Source organism: Mesoplodon mirus (genome assembly GCF_964341445.2).
Source record: "Mesoplodon mirus genome assembly, chromosome: 7".
Taxonomy (NCBI): domain Eukaryota; kingdom Metazoa; phylum Chordata; class Mammalia; order Artiodactyla; family Ziphiidae; genus Mesoplodon; species Mesoplodon mirus.
Window position 1 is genome coordinate 108,244,488 of NC_138983.1, and position 27,525 is coordinate 108,272,012.

At 38.1% G+C, this 27,525-nt stretch overlaps 1 protein-coding gene across 3 annotated transcripts in view; it reads left to right on the forward strand.

Annotated features, from left to right (window-relative positions):
• Nucleotides 1–27,525, forward strand: part of CNTN5 (contactin 5) — a gene marked incomplete at both ends in the record, with an annotated part of 851,694 nt that overhangs the window by 445,918 nt on the left and 378,251 nt on the right. For all 3 annotated transcript variants that reach the window (XM_082627404.1, XM_082627405.1, XM_082627406.1), the window contains one exon: nt 3,145–3,247. In XM_082627404.1, coding sequence (XP_082483530.1) covers nt 3,145–3,247 — 103 coding nt within the window. The remainder of the gene's footprint in view (nt 1–3,144; nt 3,248–27,525) is intronic.

Here is a 27,525-nt window from a genome sequence, read left to right on the forward strand (position 1 = left end):
GTGCTCCACAATGGGAGAGGCCACAACAGTGAGAGGCCCGCGTACCACACACACAAAAAAAACAAAAAACAGGAAGTTGGAAAATATATGGGCGGGGCAGAAGGATATAGGAAAAAAAGTAGAAGAGTAAAACAATATTGAGAAAGAGATAGAGAAGTGCTTAAATAACTGTTTTAAGTAATACTGTAGTACTAACCACTCAATTCACTTGCTGTGTATCAGGAACTTGGTGCTTGGTGAACATTAGACTTGGAAGGAATCAAGGGAGTTAGTTTGCCTGACAGAGCAGGATATTACATTAATGGTAGTTTTCATCTATTTCCTCAGTTTTCAGATTAGAAAATGAGACACAGAGATCACTGACCTGTCAGAGGTTCTGTAGGCTAGTCATGAGCAGAGCTAGTGTCCACAAGCCCAATCTCTGATGAAAACATCAATAATATTTATGATTGCTTTGCAAAAAACTAGGGAAAGGGCCTCCCTGGTGGCGCAGTGGTTGGGGGTCCGCCTGCCGGTGCGGGGGATACGGGTTCGTGCCCCGGTCCGGGAGGATCCCATGTGCCGCGGAGCGGCTGGGCCCGTGGGCTATGGCCGCTGGGCCTGCGCATCTGGAGCCTGTGCACCACGGCGGGAGGGGCTGCGGCAGTGGGGGGCCCGCATACCGCAAGGAAAAAAAAAAAAAAAAACTAGGGAAAAAACAACAACAAAGCAAAGATAATATTCTAGTCCTCAGTGAACTTAAACATTTTCCATCTAAAGTTGTCTATATTCTTTATTCCTTCAAGGACCATCTCAAATCAAAATTTAAAATAATAGTATTAATAATAAATGAACACATAAGGGTTTTCTTTGCCAAAGTTAACCATTTCTCCCTTTGCATGCCCAGTGCATCTTGCCTTCATCTCTTATGACATTTACTTCTTCCTCTGTCTGGGTTTCTTCCTCCTGTCTCCCTCCTGATCCCACACACACACACCAAGGAATTACACATAGAGCTATACACATACACAGATCTCTATGTGCACATGTGCCCCTATACAGAGACACCCCCAAACACACACACACAAGGTCCTCAGAGAAGCATCTGTGCTCAATCACAATTGTGTCCTCTGTGGTACTTTACACATAGGGATCTGCTAAAAATTATTTTCTGGGGGAAATTAGCTCCAGGGCTGCCTGAGGACACAAGCACTGGAATTCACCAGGCATCACTAGTGTATGATTTTTTTAAAATTGAAGTATAGTTGATTTACAATGTTGTGCTAATTTCTGCCATACAGCAAAATGACTCAGTTATAGTGTATTGTTTTTTTTGATAGGTGAAAGCCATCTGCAATCTTATGGCTTTAAATGCCACCTGTGAGTGATGATATTAAGTATATGTCACCTGTTCAGAACTCATCTCCCGTTTCATCCTCTCACTGCATTCTAAATATCTTATAGGATCAAAGACAACACTCCCAAAATAGAAATCATCAAGTTTCCCACCATAGCTGCATGCTTTTCTTTCACTTACATCACTGCACCACTCTCTCAAGCTAGAAATCTTACTGTTGTTATTGATGAGGCCCACAACCTTATCTCCAGTACCCCTATTATGTGCAAAGTTCAAGTCTTTCTTGTTTTTTCTCATTCTAATGCCTCTTCTCTTTTTTTTTTTTTTTTTTTTTTTTACGTGGGCCTTTCACTGTTGTGGCCTCTCCCATTGCGGAGCACAGGCTCCGGACGCGCAGGCTCAGCGGCCATGGCTCATGGGCCCAGCCGCTCCGTGGCATGTGGGATCTTCCTGGACCAGGGCACGAACCCGTGTCCCCTGCATCGGCAGGCAGACTCTCAACCACTGTGCCACCAGGGAAGCCCCCCTCTTCTCTTTTTTTGATGTATAATTTAAGTCTAGGTTTTCATTATTTCTAACTTCCATTATTGAAATAATATAATTGATTTACTGGTCTCTGCTCCAATTCCAGTATATACATCTCAACAAAATGCCAGTCTCCTATTCGAAATTCCAAATGCTCCAAATTACTTACAGATTAAAATTTGAATGTCTTGCTCTGATAATCAAGGCCCTCTATTTTTTGGAGTCCATTTATATTTCCAAATTTGCCTAGTATGATTTCCCTTCACATACCAAGAAGCCAGAAAAAAATAATATTCCTATTTCTGGTGGTTTCCTATCTCTTTGTCTTTGTTCCTGCAGTTCCATTTACTTTCTTCTTTCTCTCACTTATACAAATTCTAACTATTCTTATAATTCTCTCAAATGCACATAATACTTTAAGGATACCTCATTCAGGGCAGGGAACTCATCACTTTCTATCTTACATTACAGTGATTTTGATATATAGCTCTTCTCCCATCCTTGAGTATACGCTGTTTCTTTAAGAATACACTTGTTGAGTGCTTGAGAGCACAATCCATCGCTAACTTATCTTTGTAACTCCCACAATGCCTAGCAAAATGCATGCATATTATAGATATTCAATAAATATATGTTGACTTAACAAATAAGCATTCATTTATCTGAAAATGACAAAGAAAGTTCCGAGACCTTTACTTATTAAGAAAAAAAAAAATCAACACCATTATTTACCATAGGATTTGTTAATAGTTATTTATTTCATCTGAAATATAATCAGTAGCTAAACTACCAGTGTTGAATAACACTTTCAATAATTACTATTTTATTTAATTTATTTATTTATTTATTTATTTTTTGCGGTATGCGGGCCTCTCACTGTTGTGGCCTCTCCCGTTGCGGAGCACAGGCTCGGGACGCACAGTTTCAGTGGCTATGGCTCACGGGCCCAGCCGCTCAGCAGCATGTGGGATCCTCCCGAACCGGGGCACAAACCCACATCCCCTGCATCGGCAGGCGGACTCTCGACCACTGCGCCACCAGGGAAGCCCCAATAATTATTATTTTAAATGGTATTGAATATACATGCAATCCAATCCTTAAGGGAAGATTAAGATTTCATCATAATGATCCAGTCTATGAGTACTTCTTATTTCAGTACATCAAAAGTTTAGCAGTTTTCAAACAGATATGGACATCACAGTGTTTTCCAATGTAACATCTACAGGACTGGAGAGAAATTGTGACATTCATTTTATGTTTAAAGAATATTCTTTATTTACCAGGTGTGATGGGAGAATATGAGCCGAAAATTGAGGTCCATTTCGCTTTCACAGTTACAGCTGCTAAGGGAACAACTGTTAAGATGGAATGCTTTGCACTTGGCAAGTAAGTACATATCCTTCTATAATTAGACACAATTTTTTTTATTAAGATGTGACATATCTTATTTTTTGATCACTTATTTTGCTAGGTTTTATTTTCCTTGAGTGAAACCTTGAAGCCCCTTGGTGGTTATTCATTTTATAAAAGAAGGGCAAATGGGGGCTTCTCTGGTGGTGCAGTGGTTGAGAGTCCACCTGCCGATGCAGGGGACCAGGATCTTCCCAGTCCGGGAAGATCCCACATGCTGCGGAGCGCCTAGGCCTGTGAGCCATGGCCCCTGAGCCTGCGCATCCAGAGCCTGTGCTCCACAACGGGAGAGGCCACACAGTGAGAGGTCAGCATACCAAAAAAAAAAAAAAAAAAAGGGGCAAATGGGAATTGACAAAGTAACCAATTTTCATCTTTCTGGTTATTTCTATGAACAATAATGTATATAGTTTTGCTATTTTAACATAAAGGAAAAGTCTTTAAATAAAATAAGAGCTTTATATCTCTTTGCTTACTTGTCTTAAAATTTCAGTGTCATTCTTAAATTTCCTTCAGCAATGATGAAATAAAATGAAGTGAAATAAAAAGGGGATATGGTGCTATCCCCTCCTTATGTAAAGGATATAGATTCTGATAAGATATAATAAGACAAGAGTATAAAAATCATAAATAATTACACTGATGCAATTGATTACTTCAGTCTCTCCTGAAATAATGATAACATGATAGCACCAGCTGTCAATATGTATAATATGCAATCATTCCCCAAATCAGAAAGATGATTTACATCACACTCTAATGCCTTCTATGATTAATGATTCTATTTCTGAGGTTTTAAATCTCACAATATATAATCACTTGTCAATGATATTTAAAGTATAAATATTGGGTATAGGAACAGGAGTGAGATTTTGATTATATTTGATTAGACTATTATGATTTATTTTAAATAGAGTATTATAGTTTTGTTTTTTTTAGTGTGATAAGACCTCAGAGTCCTTTCTATACTCTATAATTATAATTTGCATAAATGCATCACTATCAGAGTTACTAATCATTCAACCTCAGTTGTGGTGAGCTAACTCCCACAGCATAACTATAAACTACTTGGAGATAAAACATGCTCTATAAATGTGTTTGAAGTAGGTGTAGTCTATGGGTGAGAAAAATATTAGTAAATATGAAAAATTCAGCTAGTAAGAGGAGGTTTAGGGCATGACAATAGTAATCACCATGTTTTCTAATATTAGGACTGATTGAAATAATATATGTGCAATTCTGTTTAAATCTGAGTAGGAGCAAGATCATAATAAACTAAAAACAAAATAAATTGTTGTGTGGTCTATTAAAAGTGTTGAGTGGTCCAGAAAAAGATGCCTGTAAGTAGAAACATATTTCAATAATTTAAAATTCATCCAGGAGTTTCTTGGCAGATATCTGAGGAAGATTTCCAAACTCATATATATTAGTTAAATGCACGAGATTAAATAATACCTTAAAAGTAATGTTTTTCACCATTTGCCCATCTTGTGGTACCATGTATGCCTGAAAATGTCCCAAGTGAACTGATCAATTCTGAAAAATACAAAAATAATTATTTTGCTTGATGTCAAAGGTTTTAGTATATCCTACAGTTAAATAATTCTTAAATGCCAGAATTTGCACTAAAGCCGCAAACAAAAGGAGGACGTACTGTAAAACAAATTAGAGAACTAGATTCATGGAGAAAAAGCAATATGGGAAATTTCCCCAAGCAGGCTTATTTAATAAGTTTGATGTGTTTGCTTTTGGAAGTCTTGAAATATGCTTAGTAAATTGATCCTTAATGTCCCTTTCATTCTAGGTAGGATCCAACTGTCAAATTAAGTTCTTTTAATACTTTATTTTCTTCAACTTCTCCACTCCTTCTTTGCTACTCCCTCTCCCCTCATGAAGATAAATAAATAAATAGGAAGATGAACAAAACACACAGCCTGTCAAGAAGGTCTCTGCTGCCCATTTGATATTCTTTATGTGAAGTGTCACAATTATGAAATAAAAAATCATGTTACGAAGGGATTTATCTGTACCTAAAGACTAACTTACCACTCTGATGAAAGTAAATAAGATCAAAGAAATAACATCTTTACATGTGTTAATTTCTTTACAGCACCTTATCATGTGGAGTATATCGTCATTGCATCCCAACATGATCACAGTAATTTCAAATTAATACCTGAGCATCTGCTTCATTCCCACAGCTCACCTGAGCTGCTTCCCACTTTAACAAGAACATGGTTCTCTGGCAGACATTTGTCTGTCCAAAATCTTCAGTATCTGTCACTAGATATTGATCCACACCTTGCCACTCAAGCTGATTTGTCCCCTCAGTGTGTCCACATGGATTGGTTTAACTGAATGTTCCTCATAGAATATTATAACCAAATTCTGGCACAGAGCACGTCAAGCTCTTTTCTATCTTATGGGCCTTGCACTTGCTGTTTCCTCCATCAAGACCATCTTTCCCATTCTTTCTATGCTGGCTCCCACTTATCCTCTGACCTCAACTTAAATATCACCCTCTAAGAGTTCATCTGTAATACTTTGTTTAATTCACACCCATTACACCATATCTCAATACTTGTATTTGTTTCTTCATAATTTTTAATACAGTCCGAAAATATTTACATATGTGTTTCTCTACATAAAATTAAATATATATATATATATATATATATATATATATATATATATATATATATATATTCACCGTATCAGTCAGGAATCCAGCCAGAAAGACTCCGATGGCTCAAAAGAGTTTAGTAAAGGCATAAATTGAAATTCATTTCCTGACTTTTTCCCCATGTCTTCTGATCGCCTCTGGTGGCTCTCATGGCTAAAGGCAACCAGAAGCCAGCTTGCAAGCCCAGAGGATGCAGTTGATAGTACAGAAAAGAAGACAGAGAGTCTGGGGGAAGAGGAGGGTGACAGGCAAGGGAGGCAAACAGAATAACAAGCAAGTGGCCATCGTTAAGTTTTAAGCTCCATGAGGGCAGAAGTCATGACTGCATTCTTCACTTGTATGTTCCTAGTGCCTACCAGAGTGCTTGGCACAGAGCACTTAGGAAATATTTGTTGAAGGAATAAGTGAACTCAGAGAATACTGTGTCTACTTAATCCAATCATTTCTTTATTAACAGATAATAAATAATAAATAATAGCCTTTATTTTCACATGTCAAAATATACTTCCATTGCTCACAAAATGTTTGTTTTTTTTTTTTTACTCCTTTTGAAAAGTACATTTACCTCTATATATAATCTGTCCCTAAAGGCATTCAGTTCTTGTAACTTAAAGGATGTAAATTAATGCAGTCATAGTTGCACAGATAATTTAAAAATATATGAATGGATATTTTTTCTGTATTCTTAAAGGAGAATAGCAGAAGGCAAGTGGTTTTAGATTATCAAATTTTACTATGTCTTAATATCACACAAGTTCAGCAACCTGCCAAATTTGAAGTTAATAAAAAGTCAACAGGAAAGTTGTAAGCTGAAAGTTTTATTCTAAAGAAATCTCTCTAAATTAAATCTGAATTTAGAAAAAATCAAATGGTTTCTCTTTAAGCTACTGCAGCAGAATACAAAAGGAATGTTCTGGTTACACCCTAAGAAATCTCTCTGGAAATAGACTTACACAACACTGAGTACAGAAAGAATGCATAAAGTGACTGTCACATGCTATGTTTAGTATCAGTCAATTCTGCAATGGTATAGGGTTGGCCAAAAAATGTCTTCGGTTTTTAAGTAAAAATAAAAGACACATTTTTCATTTTTACTAAGAACTTTGTTGAACAAAATATTCACCCTTTTATTCCACTACCTTCTGCCATTTTTCAGGCAATTTCATAATACCACCTTCCCAAAACTTTTTACCTTTTTGAGCAAAGAACTCTTCCAGGTGCCTTTTACAGTCTTCCAGGGAATTGAAATTTCCCTGGAAGAGAATTTTGTAAAGACCAAAATAAATGGAAATCCAAAGGTGCAATGTCTGGTGAATACGGTGGGTGATCAGAACTTCCTAGCCAAGCTTTAACAGTTTTTGCCTGGTCATCACATAAACATGCGGTCTCGGATTATCCAGATGGAACATTATGGGTTTTCTGTGGACTAATTCCGGACACTTTTCATCAAGGGCTGCTTTCAGTTGGTCTAATTGGGAGCAGTACTTGTTGGAATTAAATTTGGTTTTCCAGGCGGAGCTCATAACAGAGGACTTCCTTCCAATTCCACCACATACACAACATCACCTTCTTTGGATGAAGATCAGAGTTTGGTGTGGTTGGTGGTGTTGCATTTCACTTGCACCATGATCTCTTCCGTTCTGAATTATTGTACAGTATCCACTTTTCATCACCCGTCACAATTTGTTTTAAAAACGGAGCGTTTTCATTACATTTAAGTAGAAAATCACATGTGGAGATGCCGTCAAGAAAATTTTTTTTGCTTGACTTATATGGAACACAAGCATCAAAGCAATTAAAGTAACCAGGCTGATGCAAATGATTTTCAATGTTTGATTGGTATAATGTTGATTGTTCTCAATTAATGACTCGATTTGATCACTATCAACTTCAACTTGTCTACCCGACCGTGGAACATCCTCCAGTGAGAAATCTTCAACACAAAACTTTACAAACCACTTTTGACATGTTCGATCAGTCACAGCACTTTCTCCATACACTGCATAATTTTTTTTTTTTTTTGCATTTCAATTGCGTTTTTACCTTTCTTGGAATAATGAAGCATAATATGCTTAAAATGTTGCCTTTTTCTTCAATCTTCAAAATTAAAATGGCTACACAAAAATTCACCAATTTTGATGTTTTTTTTTTAAATCCATGCTGATATAACAGCTGTCAATACAATCTACGAAATTGTTTCAAATGAAGTTAAAGATAACTAAGTGCTACTGGTGCCATCTTACAGAAAAAACTGAATGAACTCTTTGGCCAACCGAATATAAATTCCCCAGAAAAATGGGAAATGCTTAACAAGGATCCATCAGGAAACAAAGGTGTGTAAAGGCTTGGGAAATACAGCAAAGTGTAAAAAAGGGGAGGTGGATTAATTACTTTGGAAGAAAAGGCTGTTTTAGACATATAAAACGTTATTATCAAGGGATCACCTACAAGCTGTTCTCCAGTTTCAACAAAGTGGGAAGAGGGTGAAATTCCAACATTATGGGAATAAACTAGCGGAATTAGATTGGGTATAATGTAGAAGTTCTCAAAAAAAGTTGTTAGAGGAAAAATGGGTTGTCTGCAGAGGCAGTAGAAGCTTTTCTCCCCATACTGTTAGAATAATATAGTAAGATCCATTTGTCTTCTAATAATTTAGAGGTAATGTTTTCTGAAAGGAGAGAAATGGTCTGGGTCAGGTTGGAAATGAACATTTTTAAACATTCTCTTTTGGTGGCCACTCATCCACCCATTGGGGCTGAATATTAAGAGTAGAAGGCTAGAGTCAGGCAGACTTAATTAGCTGCCTTTTTGCAACTATATTATTATGAAACGTTTTAAAGTGGTTGGTGGTATGTGCAGGAAATAGAAAGTAAGAGTGTTGTCTGTTTTTACTCAGCATTCAGCTCAGTGATTTTAGTTTGGGAAGAAAGGGTGTCTTTGATATTTCCCAAGTTGGCTTTTAAACACCGGACACAAAATTCTTGAAAGGAAATGAGAGATAAGAGGTCAAAGGACAATGCAAGTAAGGAATCTCTTAGGACCCTAACAAATATTTCATTTCAGTGGTTCTCTCTGAATGTGGTCTGCCTAGAGATTATCATACTAAGTGAAGTAAGTCAGACAGAGAAAGACAAATACCCTATGATATCACTTATATGTGGAATCTAAAAAAGTGATACAAATGAACTTATTTACAAAACAGAAACAGATCCACAGACTTAGAAAATAAACTTATAGTTACTAAAGAGGAAAGTTGGGAGGAGGGATAAATTAGGAGTTTGGGATTAACATGTACACACTACTATATAGAAAATAGATAATCAACAAGAACCTACTGTACAGCACAGGGAACTATAATCAATATTCTGTAATAACCTATATGGGAAAATAATCTGATAAAGAATAGATATATGTATATGTATAACTGAATCACTTTGCTGTACACCTGAAACTAACACAACATTGTAAATTAACTAAACTCCAATATAAAATAAAACTTTTTTAAAAACAAAAATGCAGTAAAAAAGAAAACCCAGAAAGTTGGTGATATTTTCAACTGATGGTACTCAGTGTTTAAGAATAGTCTATATAAGTTGTTAGCAAGGTCACACAGAGCAAAACAAGAACTTTAAAATATGGAGAGTTAGTAAGTGCAAGAAGTAGCTACCATCTCTTGGGCAGAAGGAAAAAAAAAGGAAGAGTTGGAATCATTAAAACTTAGAAGTTTGGAGGCACTCCTCTGGAACTCAGCCCTCTGAGGAGTGAGCACCAGCAAGCTGGCTGGTGCTAAGTTTTCCGAGGTGGCGGTGTGATACAGCTCGAACTACAAGTGTTGGAAAAACTAAAATTGGTTCCTTTGCTGCTTTGGGAAGAATGCCCCACTGAGATGCCATTCACAGGAATCTCAAGCAGACAGTGAGCAACAATGAGTACATCCCTACTCCCTCCTCTATTCTTGCAGCCTCTCTCCAGTGCACCCCTCTTGGCAGTGCATAAATGTGGTTTCCAGAATCCTAGCCCTTGTATCACAAAGCAGAGTAAGAAGAGTGAAGCTGAGAGATGGTAATTTAATAACCAGCACAAATTCCACTTTACATTTTCAAACTCATCTTTTTTTTTTTTTTTTTGCAGTACTCCCTCTCACTGTTGTGGTCTCTCCCATTGCGGAGCACAGGCTCCGGATGTGCAGGCTCAGCAGCCATGGCTCACGGGCCTAGCCACTGTACTGCATGTGGGATCTTCCTGGACCGGGGCACAAACCCGTGTCACCTGCATCGGCAGGTGGACTCTCAACCACTGTGCCACCAAGGAAGCCCCTCAAATGCATCTTTTAATCAATCACAGACACCCCTTCTTGTATCTTATGCCCACATGCTTTCCTGCATCTTATGCCCACATGCTTTCCTGCCTATGTGGTCCTGTAACTCGGATACTTCAGTCTAAAATACGCTGCCCTCACAACTTGTTCAGTCTTCAGGGTTTAGGTTTAGGTCAAATGCCACTTCTCTATTAATTCCCACCTGTTTTACTCGAGATTCAATATCTTTTCTTTGGAACCAATGAGCACCCATATTTCACTAGTTCACCTGCCCCATTGGGCCAGCTGTGTGTATCTGTCTACTGTGCTAAATTTTTGGATCCCTAGAGTATTCTTATATGCAGCAAGTGTTGAATATGTTTATTGAAATGAATTCAGATATGAGAAATGTGGTCAATTATTTGTAAAAGGATGTATATTATTGCCTTGGTTTGGTCAGACAGAAGTCTCCAGATGCCTTTCACATGGCTTGGCCCTGAAAATTCAGACCACTTTATATTAGCTACAGTTTTCTGTCAGGTTTCATTTCACCATATGACCTTTTCCAGACCCCAGAAAGATCACTAGATATGTCACAGGGCCACCAACAACAAAGAAGTAAAATTTGGTCACTGATGCTTAAATGACACCTTACACAAGGGCAAACTTGGGGTTGTTCTGTAATAAAAAAGCCATATGCTATAAAACAACATCAGTTTATCTACTATGACAATCTTACAAGCAGATTTTTTTCCTTTACTTTACCTGTTCCTTATCTTGATTTTGCAGCCATTAACACACAATCAGATCAGCTGTGCTCAAAAGGCCTTGAACCAGTTACTGTAATAATTATATGAATGACCTTTCCAGACTCATCTGAAACCTGGTGGTGAGGTGGGAGGGAAGAACACATTCAATTTCCTGCCCTTTTTAGTTCCTGCTTATCTCTCTTTCAGATAACATTTACAAATCATCTTTTGTTACACTCCATCAAATGCCTATTAGGGAACCAGGACATTAAGTATTTTTTTTTCTCTTTTTGTATGTTTATTTCAAATAACAAAGCACCAGCTACCAATTCATAAAGTCATTTTTGCTGTAGTTTATGTTTCATTTTCCTTGGTCGTAGCCAAGCTGTCTCATATGGCTGCTCTTATGGCCCATTGTAACCGTGAGAGTGATAAATATTCCCCTGAGACTTCCCACAGTCTGCAACTGGCAAAGGTTCCTCAAAAAAACAGCTCTTTAGTTACAGACTGATGATTTATTAATACTGTTTATTTGGAACTGCCAGTCACTAAGGGCTGTAGGAATTAAAAATAAATTGGAGTTGTGGGGTATTTGCCTATCAAATCAAACTCAAATTACTTAATTATTAGATTGATGGAAGATCTGGGGAAAGGAGTTAGTCACTGGGTCTAGGAATCAATAAATGTTTAGATATCATAGGAAAGTGGTATGTTATGGATTCAAGAAAATTACCCTTGTGAGCTACTGGTTGCTTCAGTATTGTTGAAACCAAGGATGCATCCTCATTTCCGATGGTACCCAAAGGAAATGGGTGCTGAAAGAACCTTAAAGATCACGTAGACTGTTATCAATTTATAGATGGGAAAATGAGACTCTGCAGGGACAGGTTAGACCAAGACATGTAGGCATGCTGGCCAGGCTAATTATCTGATGCTTCATCATTTGATGCTCTTTATATTTTCAGCATTCTTCCATAGTGCCAAGTATGGAAAGGAGTGTTTTATTTAATTATTTACTTTTGCACTCAGAATTGTTATCTATTTCTAGGGACACCAGACCAATTTATTATTCACATTTGGATTCACAGTTAACAGGCATCATATTTCTAACTTTTCTAGAGCTGTCTTAGGACCACTTAATCTGTCTCACCAGAAAAACCACATACCTGCACCAGGCCTCACAGCTAACATGCTATAGAGGCACAACTAGGTCTTCTGATTCTAAAACTAATGATCCTCTCAACTTACCATACCACTTTTCAGTTGCTAAGAGTAATTTCCATTTTTATCATAGCAACTCTTTTTCTGGATGCATTCAAGTATCTCAGTGATTAGGAATATTAGTATAGAGTACAAGTCATGAAGAGCATAACACAAGAGATAATTCCAAAATGACTGAGCTTTTTACTTGGATTATTTTAGACTCATCCAACAGCTTTATTTTGGATGAATCTCCCTGGAGTTTCATAGAATAACATCTTCCACTGGAAGTTGATTGAGGGATCAGAAATTGGCTGGCCATTAACATTCATAAAGAGGATATAAGGAATCAGTATCTCCCTCAGGAAGATAAAATAGAGAAAAAGAATTGTAGGGGCTTCCCTGGTGATGCAGTGGTTAAGAATCCATCTGCCAATGCAGGGGACACCAGTTCGATCCCTGGTCTGGGAAGATCCCACATTCCGGGGAGCAACAATGTGCGTGCGCCACAACTACTGGGCCTGCACTCTAGAGCCCATGAGCCACAACTACTGAGCCTGCATGATACAACTACTGAAGCCCATGTGCCTAGAGCCCATGCTCCACAACAAGAGAAGCCACTGCAATGAGAAGCCCATGTGCTGCAACTAGAGAAAGACTGTGTGCAGCAACGAAGACCCAACACAGCCAAAACTAAATAACTTAAAAAAAAAAGAATTGTACTTGAGAGATGTTTTTTATTAGTTTCTGCTTTATAACAAAGTGAATCAGTCATACATATACATCTGATCCCACATCCCTTCCCTCTTGCATCTCCTCCCTCCCACCCACCCTATTCCAGCCCTCCAGGCAGTCACAAAGCACTGAGCTGATCTCCCTGTGCTATGCGGCTGCTTCCCACTATCTATCTACCTTACATTTGGTACTGTATATATGTCCATGCCTCTCTTTCGCTTTGTCACAGCTTACCCTTCCTCCTCCCCATATCCTCAAGTCCATTCTCAGTAGGTCTGTGTCTTTATTCCCGTTTTACCCCAAGGTTCTTCATGACATTTTTTTTTCTTAAATTCCATATATATGTGTTAGCATACGGTATTTGTCTTTCCCTTTCTGACTTACTTCACTCTGTATGACAGACCCTAGGTCTATCCACCTCATTACAAATAGCTCAGTTTCGTTTCTTTTTATGGCTGTGTAATATTCCATTGTATATATGTGCCACATCTTCTTTATCCATTCATCTGGTAATGGACACTTAGGTTGTTTCCATCTCTGGGCTATTGTGAATAGAACTGCAATGAACATTTTGGTACATGTCTCTTTTTGAATTATGGTTTTCTCAGGGTATATGCCTAGTAGTGGGATTGCTGGGTCATATGGTAGTTCTATTTTTAGTTTTTTAAGGAACCTACATACTGTTCTCCATAGCAGCTGTACCAATTCACATTCCCACCAGAAGTGCAAGAGTGTTCCCTTTTCTCCACACCCTCTCCAGCATTTATTGTTTCTAGATTCTTGATGATGGTCATTCTGACTGGTGTGAGATGATATCTCACTGTAGTTTTGTTTTACATTTCTCTAATAATTAGTGATATTGAGCAGCTTTTAACATGTTACTTGGCCATCTGTATGTCTTCTTTGGAGAAATGTCTATTTCAGTCTTTTGCTCATTTTTGGGTTTGTTTGTTTAATATTGAGCTGCTTGAGCTGTTTATAAATTTTGGAGATTAATCCTTTGTCAGTTGCTTCATTTGCAAATATTTTCTCCCATTCTGAGGGTTGTCTTTTGGTCTTGTTTATGGTTTCCTTTGCTCTGCAAAAGCTTTGGAGTTTCATTAGGTCCCATTTGTTTATCTTTGTTTTTGTTTCCATTTCTCTAGGAGGTGGGTCCAAAAGGATCTTGCTGTGATTTATGTCATAGAGGGTTCTGCCTATGTTTTGCTCTAAGAGTTTGATAGTTTCTGGCCTTACATTTAGGTCTTTAATCCATTTTGAGTTTATTTTTGTGTATGGTGTTAGGGAATGATCTAATCTCATACTTTTACATGTCCCTGTCCAGTTTTCCCAGCACCACTTATTGAAGAGGCTGTCCTTTCTCCACTGTACATTCCTGCCTCCTTTATCAAAGATAAGGTAACCATATGTGCATGGGTTTATCTCTGGGCTTTCTATCCTGTTCCATTGATCTATCTTTCTGTTTTTGTGCCAGGACCATATTGCCTTGATTACTGTAGCTTTGTAGTATAGTCTGAAGTCAGGGTGCCTGATTCCTCCAGTTCCATTTTTTTTCCCTGAAGACTGCTTTGGCTATTCTGGGTCTTTGGTGTCTCCATACGAATTTTAATATTTTTTGTTCTAGTTCCGTGAAAAATTCCAGTGGTAGTTTGATAGGGATTGCATTGAATCTGTAGATTGCTTTGGGTAGTAGAGTCATTTCCACAATATTGATTCTTCCAATCCAGGAGCATGGTATATCTCTCCATCTATTTGTATCATTTTAATTTCTTTCATCAGTGTCTTATAATTTTCTGCATACAGGTCTTCTGTCTCCTGAGGTAGGTTTATTCCTAGATATTTTATTCCTTTTTGCTGCAATTGTAAATGGGACTGTTTTCTTGATTTCACTTTCAGATTTTTCATCATTAGCATATAGGAATGCCAGAGATTTCTGTGCATTAATTTTGTATCCTGCTACTTTATCAAATTCATTGATTAGCTCTAGTAGTTTTCTGGTAGCATCTTTAGGATTCTCTATGTATAGTATCATGTCATCTGCAAACAGTGACAGTTTTCTTTTTTCCAATTTGGATTCCTTTTATTTCCTTTCCTTCTCTGATTGCTGTGGCTAAAACTTCCAAAACTAAGTTGAATAAGAGTGGTGAGAGTGGGCAGCCTTGTCTTGTTCCTGATCTTAGTGGAAATGATTTCAGTTTTTCACCATTGAGGACGATGTTGGCTGTGGGTTTGTCATATATGGCCTTTATTATTTTGAGGAAAGTTCCCTCTATGCTACATTCTGCAGGGTTTTTATCATAAATAGGTGTTGAATTTTGTCGAAAGCTTTCTCTGCATCTATTGAGATGATCATATGGTTTTTCTCCTTCAATTTGTTAATATGGTGTATCACGTTGATTGATTTGCATATATTGAAGAATCCTTGCATTCCTGGAATAAACCCCACTTGATCATGGTGTATGATCATTTTAATGTGCTGTTGGATTCTGTTTGCTAGTATTTTGTTGAGGATTTTTGCATCTATGTTCATCAGTGATATTGGCCTGTAGTTTTTTTTCTTTGTGACATCCTTGTCTGGTTTTGGTATCAAGGTGATAGTGGCCTCGTAGAATGAGTTTGGGAGTGCTCCTCCCTCTGCTATATTTTAGAAGAGTTTGAGAAGGATAGGTGTTAGCTCTTCTCTAAATGTTTCATAGAATTGGCCTGTGAAGTCATCTGGTCCTGGGCTTTTGTTTGTTGGAAGATTTTTAATCACAGTTTCAATTTCAGTGCTTATGATTGGTCTATTCATATTTTCTATTTCTTCCTGATGCAGTCTTGGCAGGTTGTGCTTTTCTAAGAATTTGTCCATTTCTTCCAGGTTGTCCATTTTATTGGCATAGAGTTTCTTGTAGTAATCTCTCATGATCTTTCATATTTCTGCAGTGTCAGTTGTTACCTCTCCTTTTTCATTTCTGATTCTATTGATTTGAGTCTTCTCCCTTTTTTTCTTGATGAGTCTGGCTAATGGTTTATCAATTTTGTTTATCTTCTCAAAGAACCAGCTTTTAGTTTTATTGATCTTTGTTATCATTTCTTTCATTTCTTTTTCATTTATTTCTGATCTGATCTTTATGATTTCTTTCCTTCTGCCAACTTTGGGGTTTTTTTTGTTCTTCTTTCTCTAATTGCTTTAGGTGCAGGGTCAGGTTGTTTACTCAAGATGTTTCCTGTTTCTTAAGGTGGGATTGTATTGCTATAAACTTCCCCCTTAGAACTGCTTTTGCTGCATCGCATAGGTTTTGGATCATCGTGTCTCCATTGTCATTTGTTTCTAGGTATTTTTTGATTTCCTCTTTGATTTCTTCAGTGATCACTTCGATATTGAGTAGTGTATTGTTTAGCCTCCATGTGTTTGTTGTTTAAAGATCGTTTCCTGTAATTGATAACTAGTCTCATAGCACTGTGGTCGGAAAAGATACTTGATACAATTTCAATTTTCTTAAATTTACCAAGGCTTGATTTGTGACCCAAGATATGATCTATCCTGGAGAATGTTCCATGAGCACTTGAGAAAAATGTGTATTCTGTTGTTTTTGAATGGAATGTCCTATAAATATCAATTACGTCCATCTTGTTTAATGTATCATTTAAAGCTTGTGTTTCCTTATTTATTTTCATTTTGGATGATCTGTCCATTGGTGAAAGTGGGGTGTTAAAGTCCCCTACTATGAGTGTGTTACTGTCGATTTCCCCTTTTATGGCTGTTAGTATTTGCCTTATGTATTGAGGTGCTCCTATGTTGGGTGCATAAATATTTACAATTGTTTTGTCCTCTTCTTGGATCGATCCCTTGATCATTATGTAGTGTCCTTCTTTGTCTCTTCTAATATCTTTATTTTAAAGTCTATTTTGTCTGATATAAGAATTGCTACTCCAGCTTTCTTTTGATTTCCATTTGCATGGAATATCTTTTTCCATCCCCTTACTTTCAGTCTGTATGTGTCTCTAGGTCTGAAGTGGGTCTCTTGTAGACAGCATATAGATGGGTCTTGTTTTTGTATCCATTCAGCCACTCTGTGTCTTTTGGTGGGAGCATTTAGTCCATTTACATTTAAGGTAATTATCGATATGTATGTTCCTATTCCCATTTCCTTAATTGTTTTGGGTTTGTTATTGTAGGTATTTTCGTTCTCTTGTGTTTCTTGCCTAGAGAAGTTCCTTTAGCATTTGTTGTAAAGCTGGTTTGGTGGTGCTGAACTCTCTCAGCTTTTGCTTGTCTGTGAACGTTTTAATTTCTCCATCAAATCTGAATGAGATCCTTGCTGGGTAGAGTAATCTTGGTTGCAGGTTTCTCTCCTTCATCACTTTAATTATGTCCTGCCACTCCCTTCTGGCTTGTAGAGTTTCTGCTGAGAGATCAGCTGTTAACCTGATGGGGATTCCCTTGTGTGTTATTTGTTGTTTGTGCCTTGCTGCTTTTTTTTTTTTTGAGAAAGAGGTGATTCAATTTTTTTATTGTCTATTTTATTTTTTTATTATTTATTTTATTATTTTTTTTAATTTAATTTAATTTTATTTTTTTGCTTTATAACAAATTTAATCAGTTATATATATACATATGTTTCCATACCTCCTCCCTTTTGCGTCTCCCTCCCACCCTCCCTATCCCACCCCTCCAGGCGGTCACAAAGCACCGAGCTGATCTCCCTGTGCTCTGCGGCTGCTTCCCACTAGCTATCTACCTCACGTTTGGTAGTGTATATATGTCCATGCCGCTCTTTCACTTTGTCAGAGCTTACCCTTCCCCCTCCCCATATCCTCAAGTCCATTCTCTAGTAGGTCTGTGTCTTTATTCCTGTCTTACCCCTATGTTCTTCATGACATTTTTTTTTCTTAAATTCCATATATATGTGTTAGCATACAGTATTTGTCTTTCTCTTTCTGACTTACTTCACTCTGTATGAGAGACTCTAGGTCTATCCACCTCATTACAAATAGCTCAATTTCATTTCTTTTTATGGCTGAGTGATATTCCATTGTATATATGTGCCACATCTTCTTTATCCATTCATCCGATGATGGACACTTAGGTTGTTTCCATCTCCGGGCTATTGTAAATAGGGCTGCTATGAACATTTTGGTACATGTCTCTTTTTGAATTATGGTTTTCTCGGGGTATATGCCCAGTAGTGGGATTGCTGTGTCATATGGTAGTTCTATTTGTAGTTTTTTAAGGAACCTCCATACCGTTCTCCATAGCGGCTGTACCAATTCACATTCCCACCAGCAGTGCAAGAGTGTTCCCTTTTGTCCACACCCTCTCCAGCATTTATTGTTTCTAGATTTTTTGATGATGGTCATTCTGACTGGTGTGAGATGATATCTCATTGTAGTTTTGATTTGCATTTCTCTAATGAGTAAAGATGTTGAGCATCCTTTCATGTGTTTGTTGGCAGTCTGTATATCTTCTGTGGAGAAATGTCTATTTAGGTCTTCTGCCCATTTTTGGATTGGGTTGTTTGTTTTTTTGTTATTGAGCTGCATGAGCTGCTTATAAATTTTGGAGATTAATCCTTTGTCAGTTGCTTCATTTGCAAATATTTTCTCCCATTCTGAGGGTTGTCTTTTGGTCTTGTTTATGGTTTCCTTTGCTGTGCAAAAGCTTTGAAGTTTCATTAGGTCCCATGTGTTTATTTTTGTCTTTATTTCCATTTCTCTAGGAGGTGGGTCAAAAAGGATCTTGCTGTGATTTATGTCATAGAGTGTTCTGCCTATGTTTTCCTCTAAGAGTTTGATAGTGTCTGGCCTTACATTTAGGTCTTTAATCCATTTTGAGCTTATTTTTGTGTATGGTGTTAGGGAGTGATCTAATCTCATACTTTTACATGTCCCTGTCCAGTTTTCCCAGCACCACTTATTGAAGAGACTGTCCTTTCTCCACTGTACATTCCTGCCTCCTTTATCAAAGATAAGGTGACCATATATCCGTGGGTTTAACTCTGGGCTTTCTATCCTGTTCCATTGATCTATCTTTCTGTTTTGTGCCAGTACCATACTGTCTTGTTTACTGTAGCTTTGTAGTATAGTCTGAAGTCAGGGAGCCTGATTCCTCCAGCTCCATTTTTCGTTCTCAAGATTGCTTTGGCTATTCGGGGTCTTTTGTGTTTCCATACAAATTGTGAAATTTTTTGTTCTAGTTCTGTGAAAAATGCCAGTGGTAGTTTGATAGGGATTGCATTGAACCTGTAGATTGCTTTGGGTAGTAGAGTCATTTTCACAATGTTGATTCTTCCAATCCAAGAACATGGTACATCTCTCCATCTATTTGTATCATCTTTAATTTCTTTCATCAGTGTCTTATAATTTTCTGCATACAGGTCTTTTGTCTCCTTAGGTAGGTTTATTCCTAGATATTTTATTCTTTTTGTTGCAATGGTAAATGGGAGTGTTTCCTTGATTTCACTTTCAGATTTTTCATCATCAGTATATAGAAATGCCAGAGATTTCTGTGCATTAATTTTGTATCCTGCAACTTTACCGAATTCATTGATTAACTCCAGTAGGTTTCTGGTAGCATCTTTAGGATTCTCTATGTATAGTATCATGTCATCTGCAAACAGTGACAGCTTTACTTCTTCTTTTCCAATTTGGATTGCTTTTATTTCCTTTTCTTCTCTGATTGCTGTGGCTAAAACTTCCAAAACTAGGTTGAATAAGAGTGGTGAAAGTGGGCAACCTTGTCTAGTTCCTGATCTTAGTGGAAATGGTTTCAGTTTTTCACCATTGAGGACGATGCTGGCTGTGGGTTTGTCATATATGGCCTTTATTATGTTGAGGAAAGTTCCCTCTATGCCTACTTTCTGCAGAGTTTTTATCATAAATGGGTGTTGAATTTTGTCAAAAGCTTTCTCTGCATCTATTGAGATGATCATATGGTTTTTCTCCTTCAATTTGTTAATATGGTGTATCACGTTGATTGATTTGCGTATATTGAAGAATCCTTGCATTCCTGGAATAAACCCCACTTGATCATGGTGTATGATCCTTTTAATGTGCTGTTGGATTCTGTTTGCTAGTATTTTGTTGAGGATTTTTGCATCTATGTTCATCAGTGATATTGGCCTGTAGTTTTCTTTCTTTGTGACATCCTTGCCTGGTTTTGGTATCAAGGTGATGGTGGCCTCGTAGAATGAGTTTGGGAGTGTTCCTCCCTCTGCTATATTTTAGAAGAGTTTGAGAAGGATAGGTGTTAGCTCTTCTCTAAATGCTTGATAGAATTCGCCTGTGAAGCCATCTGGTCCTGGGCTTTTGTTTGATGGAAGATTTTTTATCACAGTTTCAATTTCAGTGCTTGTGATTGGTCTATTCATATTTTCTATTTCTTCCTGATTCAGTCTTGGCAGGTTGTGCATTTCTAAGAATTTGTCCATTTCTTCCAGGTTGTCCATTTTATTGGCATAGAGTTGCTTATAGTAATCTCTCATGATCTTTTGTATTTCTGTAGTGTCAGTTGTTACTTCTCCTTTTTCATTTCTAATTCTATTGAGTTGAGTCTTCTCCCTTTTTTTCTTGATGAGTCTGGCTAATGGTTTATCAATTTTGTTTATCTTCTCAAAGAACCAGCTTTTAGTTTTATTGATCTTTGCTATTGTTTCCTTCATTTCTTTTTCATTTATTTCTGATCTGATTTTTATGATTTCTTTCCTTCTGCTAACTTTGGGATGTTTTTGTTCTTCTTTCTCTAATTGCTTTAGGTGCAAGGTTAGGTTGTTTATTCGAGATGTTTCCTGTTTCTTAAGGTGGGATTGTATTGCTATAAACTTCCCTCTTAGAACTGCTTTTGCTGCATCCCATAGGTTTTGGGTCATCGTGTTTCCACTGTCATTTGTTTCTAGGTATTTTTTAATTTCCTCTTTGATTTCTTCAGTGATCACTTCGTTATTAAGTAGTGTATTGTTTAGCCTCCATGTGTTTGTATTTTTTACAGCTCTTTTCCTGTAATTGATATCTAGTCTCATAGCATTGTGGTCGGAAAAGATACTTGATACAATTTCAATTTTCTTAAATTTACCAAGGCTTGATTTGTGACCCAAGATATGATCTATCCTGGAGAATGTTCCATGAGCACTTGAGAAAAATGTGTATTCTGTTGTTTTTGAATGGAATGTCCTATAAATATCAATTACGTCCATCTTGTTTAATGTATCATTTAAAGCTTGTGTTTCCTTATTTATTTTCATTTTGGATGATCTGTCCATTGGTGAAAGTGGGGTGTTAAAGTCCCCTACTATGAGTGTGTTACTGTCGATTTCTCCTTTTATGGCTGTTAGTATTTGCCTTATGTATTGAAGTGCCCCTATGTTTGGTGCATAAATATTTACAATTGTTATATCTTCTTCTTGGATCGATCCCTTGATCATTATGTAGTGTCCTTCTTTGTCTCTTCTAATATCTTTATTTTAAAGTCTATTTTGTCTGATATAAGAATTGCTACTCCAGCTTTCTTTTGGTTTCCATTTGCATGGAATATCTTTTTCCATCCCCTTACTTTCAATCTGTATGTGTCTCTAGGTCTGAAGTGGGTCTCTTGTAGACAGCATATAGATGGGTCTTGTTTTTGTATCCATTCAGCCACTCTGTGTCTTTTGGTGGGAGCATTTAGTCCATTTACATTTAAGGTAATTATCGATATGTATGTTCCTATTCCCATTTTCTTAATTGTTTTGGGTTCATTATTGTAGGTCTTTTACTTCTGTTGTGTTTCTTGCCTAGAGAAGTTCCTTTAGCATTTGTTGTAAAGCTGGTTTGGTGGTGCTGAACTCTCTCAGCTTTTGCTTGTCTGTAAACGTTTTAATTTCTCCATCAAATCTGAATGAGATCCTTGCTGGGTAGAGTAATCTTGGTTGCACATTTTTCTCCTTCATCACTTTAAGTATGTCCTGCCACTCCCTTCTGGCTTGTAGAGTTTCTGCTGAGAGATCAGCTGTTATCCTGATGGGGATTCCCTTGTGTGTTATTTGTTGTTTTTGCCTTGCTGCTTTTAATATGATTTCTTTGTGTTTAATTTTTGACAGTTTGATTAATATGTGTCTTGGCATATTTCTCCTTGGATTTATTCTGTATGGGACTCTCTGTGCCTCCTGGGCTTGATGAACTATTTCCTTTCCCATATTAGGGAAGTTTTCAACTATAATCTCTTCAAATATTTTCTCAGTCCCTTTCTTTTTCTCTTCTTCTTCTGGAACCCCTATAATTCGAATGTTGGTGTGTTTAATGTTGTCCCAGAGGTCTCTGAGACTGTCCTCTGTTCTTTTCATTCTTTTTTCTTTATTTTGCTCTGCAGCAGTTATTTCCACTATTTTATCTTCCACCTCACTTATCCGTTCTTCTGCCTCAGTTATTCTGCTATTGATCCCATCTAGAGTATTTTTTATTTCATGTATTGTGTTTTTAATCGATGCTTGATTCATCTTTAGTTCTTCTAGGTCCTTGTTAACTGTTTCTTGCATTTTGTCTACTCTATTTCTAAGATTTTGGATCTGGGAAATAGAATCTTGGATCATCTTTACCATCATTATTCTGAATTCTTTTTCAGGTAGAGTGCCTATTACCTCTTCTTTTGTTAGGTCTGGTGGGTTTTTATCTTGCTCCTTCTCCTGCTGTGTGTTTTTCTGTCTTCTCATTTTGCTTCTGTTACTGTGTTTGGGGTCTCCTTTTTGCAGGCTGCCGGTTCGTAGTTCCTGTTGTTTTTGGTGTCTGTCCCCAGTGGCTAAGGTTGGTTTAGTGGGTTGTGTAGGCTTCCTGGTGGAGGGGACTAGTGCCTGTGTTCTGGTGGATGAGGCTGGATCTTGTCTTTCTGGTGGGCAGGTCCACGTCTGGTGGTGTGTTTTGGGGTGTCTGCGGACTTTTTATGATTTTAGGCCACCTCTCTGCTAATGGGTGGCATTGTGTTCCTGTCTTGCTAGTTGTTTGGCTTAGAGTGTCCAGCACTGTAGCTTGCTGGTCGTTGAGTGAAGCTGGGTGCTGGTGTTGAGATGGAGATCTCTGGAAGACTTTCACTGCTTGGTATTATGTGGAGCTGGGAGGTCTCTTGTGGACCAGTGTCCTGAAGTTGGCTCTCCCACCTCAGAGGCACAGCACTGCCTCCTAGCTGCAGCACCATGAGCCTTTCATCTACCCGCCTCAGAATAAAAGGGAGAAAAATTAGAAAGAAAGAATTAGTAGAAGAAAGAGGAGAGAATGAAAGGAAAAAGAAAGGGAGGAAGGAAGAAAGAAAGAAAGAAAGGAGGGAGGCAGGAAGGATGGAAAGAAAGAAAGGAGGGAGGAAGGAAATAAAAAGAAAGAGTGAAAAGAAGAAGGGAGGGATGTAGGGAGGAAGGAAAGAAAGAAAGAAAGAAAGACTGGAGGGAGCGAGGAAGGAAAGAACGAAAGAAAGAAAGAAAGGGGCGGAGGGAGGGAGGGTGGAAGGGAAGGTAGGAAAAAAAGAAAGAGAGAAGATAAAGTAAGATCGAATAAAGTGTAAAATATAGTAGCCTTATTAAAAATAAAAAAGTAATTAGTGAAAAAGAAGAAAAAAAAAAACGGATGGATAGAACCCTGCGACCTATGGTGGAAGCAAAGCTATACAGAGAAAATCTCACACAGAAGCATACACATACACATTCACAAAAAGAGAACAGGGGGAAAAAAATCGAAAATCTTGCTCTCAAAGTCCCCCTCCTCAGTTTGGGATTTTTCTTTGTAAAAAGAGGAAAAGGGGAAAAAGTCTGAAATCTTGCTCTCAAAGTCCACCTCCTTAATTTGGGATAATTCGTTGTAAAAATAGGAAAAGGGGAAAAAGTCTTAAATCTTGTCCTCAAAGTCCACCTCCTCAATTTGGGATGATTTGCTGTCCATTCATGCACTCCACAGACGCAGGGCACATCAAGCGGAACGTGCAGCTTTAATCCGCTGCCTCCGAGGCTGCACAGAGAGATTTCCCTGTCTCTCCTCGCTCTCACAGCTCCCGGGTCTCATCCTTGGACCCAGCCCCGCCTCTGCACGTAGGTCGCCGGAGGGCGTCCGTTCTTCGCTCAGACAGGATGGGTTTAAAGGAGCTGCTGATTCGGGGGCTGTGGCTCACACAGGCCAAGGGGAGGGAGGGGCACGCAGTGCAGGGGGGGGCCTGCTGCGGCAGAGGCCGGCGTGACGTTGCACCAGCCCGAGGCGCTCCGTGCGCTTTCCCGGGGAAGCCGTCCCTGAGTCCCAGGACCCCAGTAGTGGCGGGCTGCACAGGCTTCCCAGAAGCAGGTGTGGACAGTGACCTGCGCTGGCGGTGGCAGCAGCAGCCCCAGCGTCCCATGCCCGTCTCCGGGGTCCACGCCTTCAGCCGCGGCTCGCACCCATCTCTGGAGCTTCTTTAAGCAGCGCTCTTAATGTCCTCTCCTCGCGAACCAGGAAACAAAAGGGAAGAAAAAGTCTCTTTCCTCTTCGGCAGCTCCAGACTTTTTCCTCTGACTCCCTCCGGGCTAGCCGCAGCAGGCTCTCTTCCTGCTGCCAGCCCCAGTCCTCTCCCTGCACTCCAACAGAAACCCGATACCCGAGCCTCAGCTCCCAGCCCCGCCTGCCCCGGCGGCCGCGCAGACAAGCCTCTCAGGCTGGTGTGTACCTGAGGGCACCGATCCTATGTGCGGGATTCTCTCCGCTTTCCCCTCCACACCCCTCTTGCTGTGATCTCCTCGGCTACTCCGAAGCTTTCCCCCTCCGCCACCCACAGTCTCCACCCACGAAGGGGCTTCTAGTGTGTGGAAACCTTTCCTCCTTCATGGCTCCCTCCCACTGGCACAGGTCCCATCCCTATCCTTTTGTCTCTGTTTATTCTTTTTTCTTTTGTCCTACCCAGGTATGTGGGGAGTTTCTTGCCTTTTGGGGAGTCTGAGGTCTTCTGTCAGCGTTCAGTAGGTGTTCTGTAGGAGTTGTTCCATGTGTAGATGAATTTCTGATGTATCTGTGGGGAGGAAGGTGATCTCCACGTCTTACTCTTCCACCATCTTCCTCCGGTCCTACTTGAGAGATTTTTAGGTTTGAGGGAGGTCAATGATGATGTCCAGGGTTTGAGGTAGGTTACTTGGCTATTAAAGTTAGGGAGAGGAATGTGTAAAGGAAGCTGTATTGTATTAGTAAGTCATACTTGATCATGACACATTCAAATTTTCAGAGTTGCTGTAATGAAAAATATAAAATTTTAAAATGTACAAAATACTAATGGCATGCATTTTACCAATGCTTGGTACCTATATTACCAATTTAGTATCAAATCATTCTAAAAATTATATATGAAAACATCCCCTAACATTCCAAATTCCTTTATCTAGTGGACAAGTTTTGATAATCCCCTTGCTCAAACAATATTGATATGACAAAAATAAACAATGACAAGTAGGCTTTATTCATAGTGCAATGAATCAATAAGAAACATACCACTTTTAAGAGTCTCATTCCACAAACAAGATCATGGTGGGTCCAGGCTGGATTCCTAGAACTCCAACTCAAATACAGCTCCCACACCCCGCCCCCTCATTTACCTACAAGAGGAGATTTTACTGCCACTGGAGGTGAGACAGCCACTCAGAGTATAAAGTCATATCTTTCACTCTTCCTTCCATTTTATCTTCACCTGTTTAATCACCATAAATGTCTCTTAAATTCATTCCCACTTAGTAGGTGCAAAGTGAACCTTCATGGATTGAATTAAATAATTCATTAATACAACAGGTATTTATATATGATCAAGAGAAATCAAGAATAAACTAATATATCAGAGAATTCTAAACCTGAGACTACATATGCATAGGTATTCAGACTGTAAAATTAAAAGTGGCTCTATTAGTCTGCACCTCATAAGGTGGCTTCACCATGGTAGTGTCTGTTCCTGTATGTATAAATTTCAGAAACATATTTTTTACAAGTGATATATGAGTTCTAGCATGATTGAGTTGTCCTACCAAAGTCACTCTGATAAATCAGAAAAATCTGTGATAATTTGCTAGTAACCAGAGCTGGTTGTCTATATAAATAAATAATGCCCTCAGTAGAAAACATGAGTAATTAGAAAGTAGGTAGCTTCTGATCACAGAGCTAGAACAAAGAGAGTGGACTTTCCTATGGGCTGTAACTATCAAGTCATTGCAAGTTGTTGTATTGCCTTTCTCTTCTCAAAATATTTCTGTATATATACCACCTGTCAAGATTAAAAACATCTCTTCTCTGGGTGGTGTTAAAGAAAAACTTATTTTATTTATTTATTACTATAATAATCATCATTATTGTTATTTTCTACTTTTCCAATATGATTTATCAATTTACAAAAATAATTAATACTAAGTTTTTACAATACTAAGGTTTTTAGTATTACATAACCACGTGACTATGTATAACAATCCTCAAAAGCATAGTTTTCCTTTTATTCATTACATTTTAAGTTGGTGCTTTGCTTGGAGTTCATAGGGAAACATTTGTGCCTTAAGTAATCACATATTTAGAAATCATATTCCAGCGTCTGGACAGAAATATTTCAATGAATGCCTAATCCCACCAATTCTAATGTACGTCTTCTTCTTCTCAACTCAGAATTTATCCTGAGATTCAGATGATGCGTCATATCCTTATGTCTTTAATCCTTTTGCCAGATATTTGATACAGTAGAAAACTTTCCCTTATCTCTCTGATGTCAGTGACACCCAGGCCACATAAGACCACATATAAAGTTCATTTGTTCACTCGCATATTCTTACCAAATGGGTAATCAGGGACATAATTCCATCTCTGTCTTTGGAACATCTGTTTCAGTGCATCATAAAACTTGGAAACAGGTGTCACTGAGATGAGGTGGGGAGGGTGAATCACGGGGAAAAGGCTCTTACTTGAACTGTATTTTTCAAAACCATCTCCTATGCCTTTACTGTACAGGTAACATTAGCTAAGCTTGTATTTATCCTTGCAGTAATATTTACTGGAAAAAAATTTACTGTGAAGTTAAAACATTACAACTTCATATTCTTTACTTCTATGCTGCAAATATAATAGTATTCTTAAAAATATGCAATTAAATGAAATATATCTACATGCATAATGTATAATCAAAGTGGTTCTGAACTGTCTTATAGCTCATGCTCTGTTGCCTTAGATAATTTTTGATTCTCCATTATATCTAAGCATTTTCTATTTCAGATGACATTAGAGGGCCTCATTCTCTTTTGATTTGGTACTTTTTGCATTCATTGTCCTGGCTGTGGGCTTGATCTTCAATGGTAGAGTCACATGCACATGGTAGCATTTGCTGCAATTAAGCAATTTGCATTGCCTGTTCAAGTGAAATATGTAAATGTGGGTATGTATGTATCTGTATGTGTATAAATGGTTAAATCCACAGAAAGAATATCTCAAGATAGAAAATGTTAAGAAAACTAAATATCTGTCATCATGATTTTTCTTTTTTCTTTTTTTTATAATATAATATAGCAGCACCTACCTTCTGTTCCTGTCACTGTTTTTGTTGGTAGCTGTGTGGTACAGAATAGTTTTCATGTCAAATCTTTATAATAATATTTTGTAGACTGAAGAATAATTT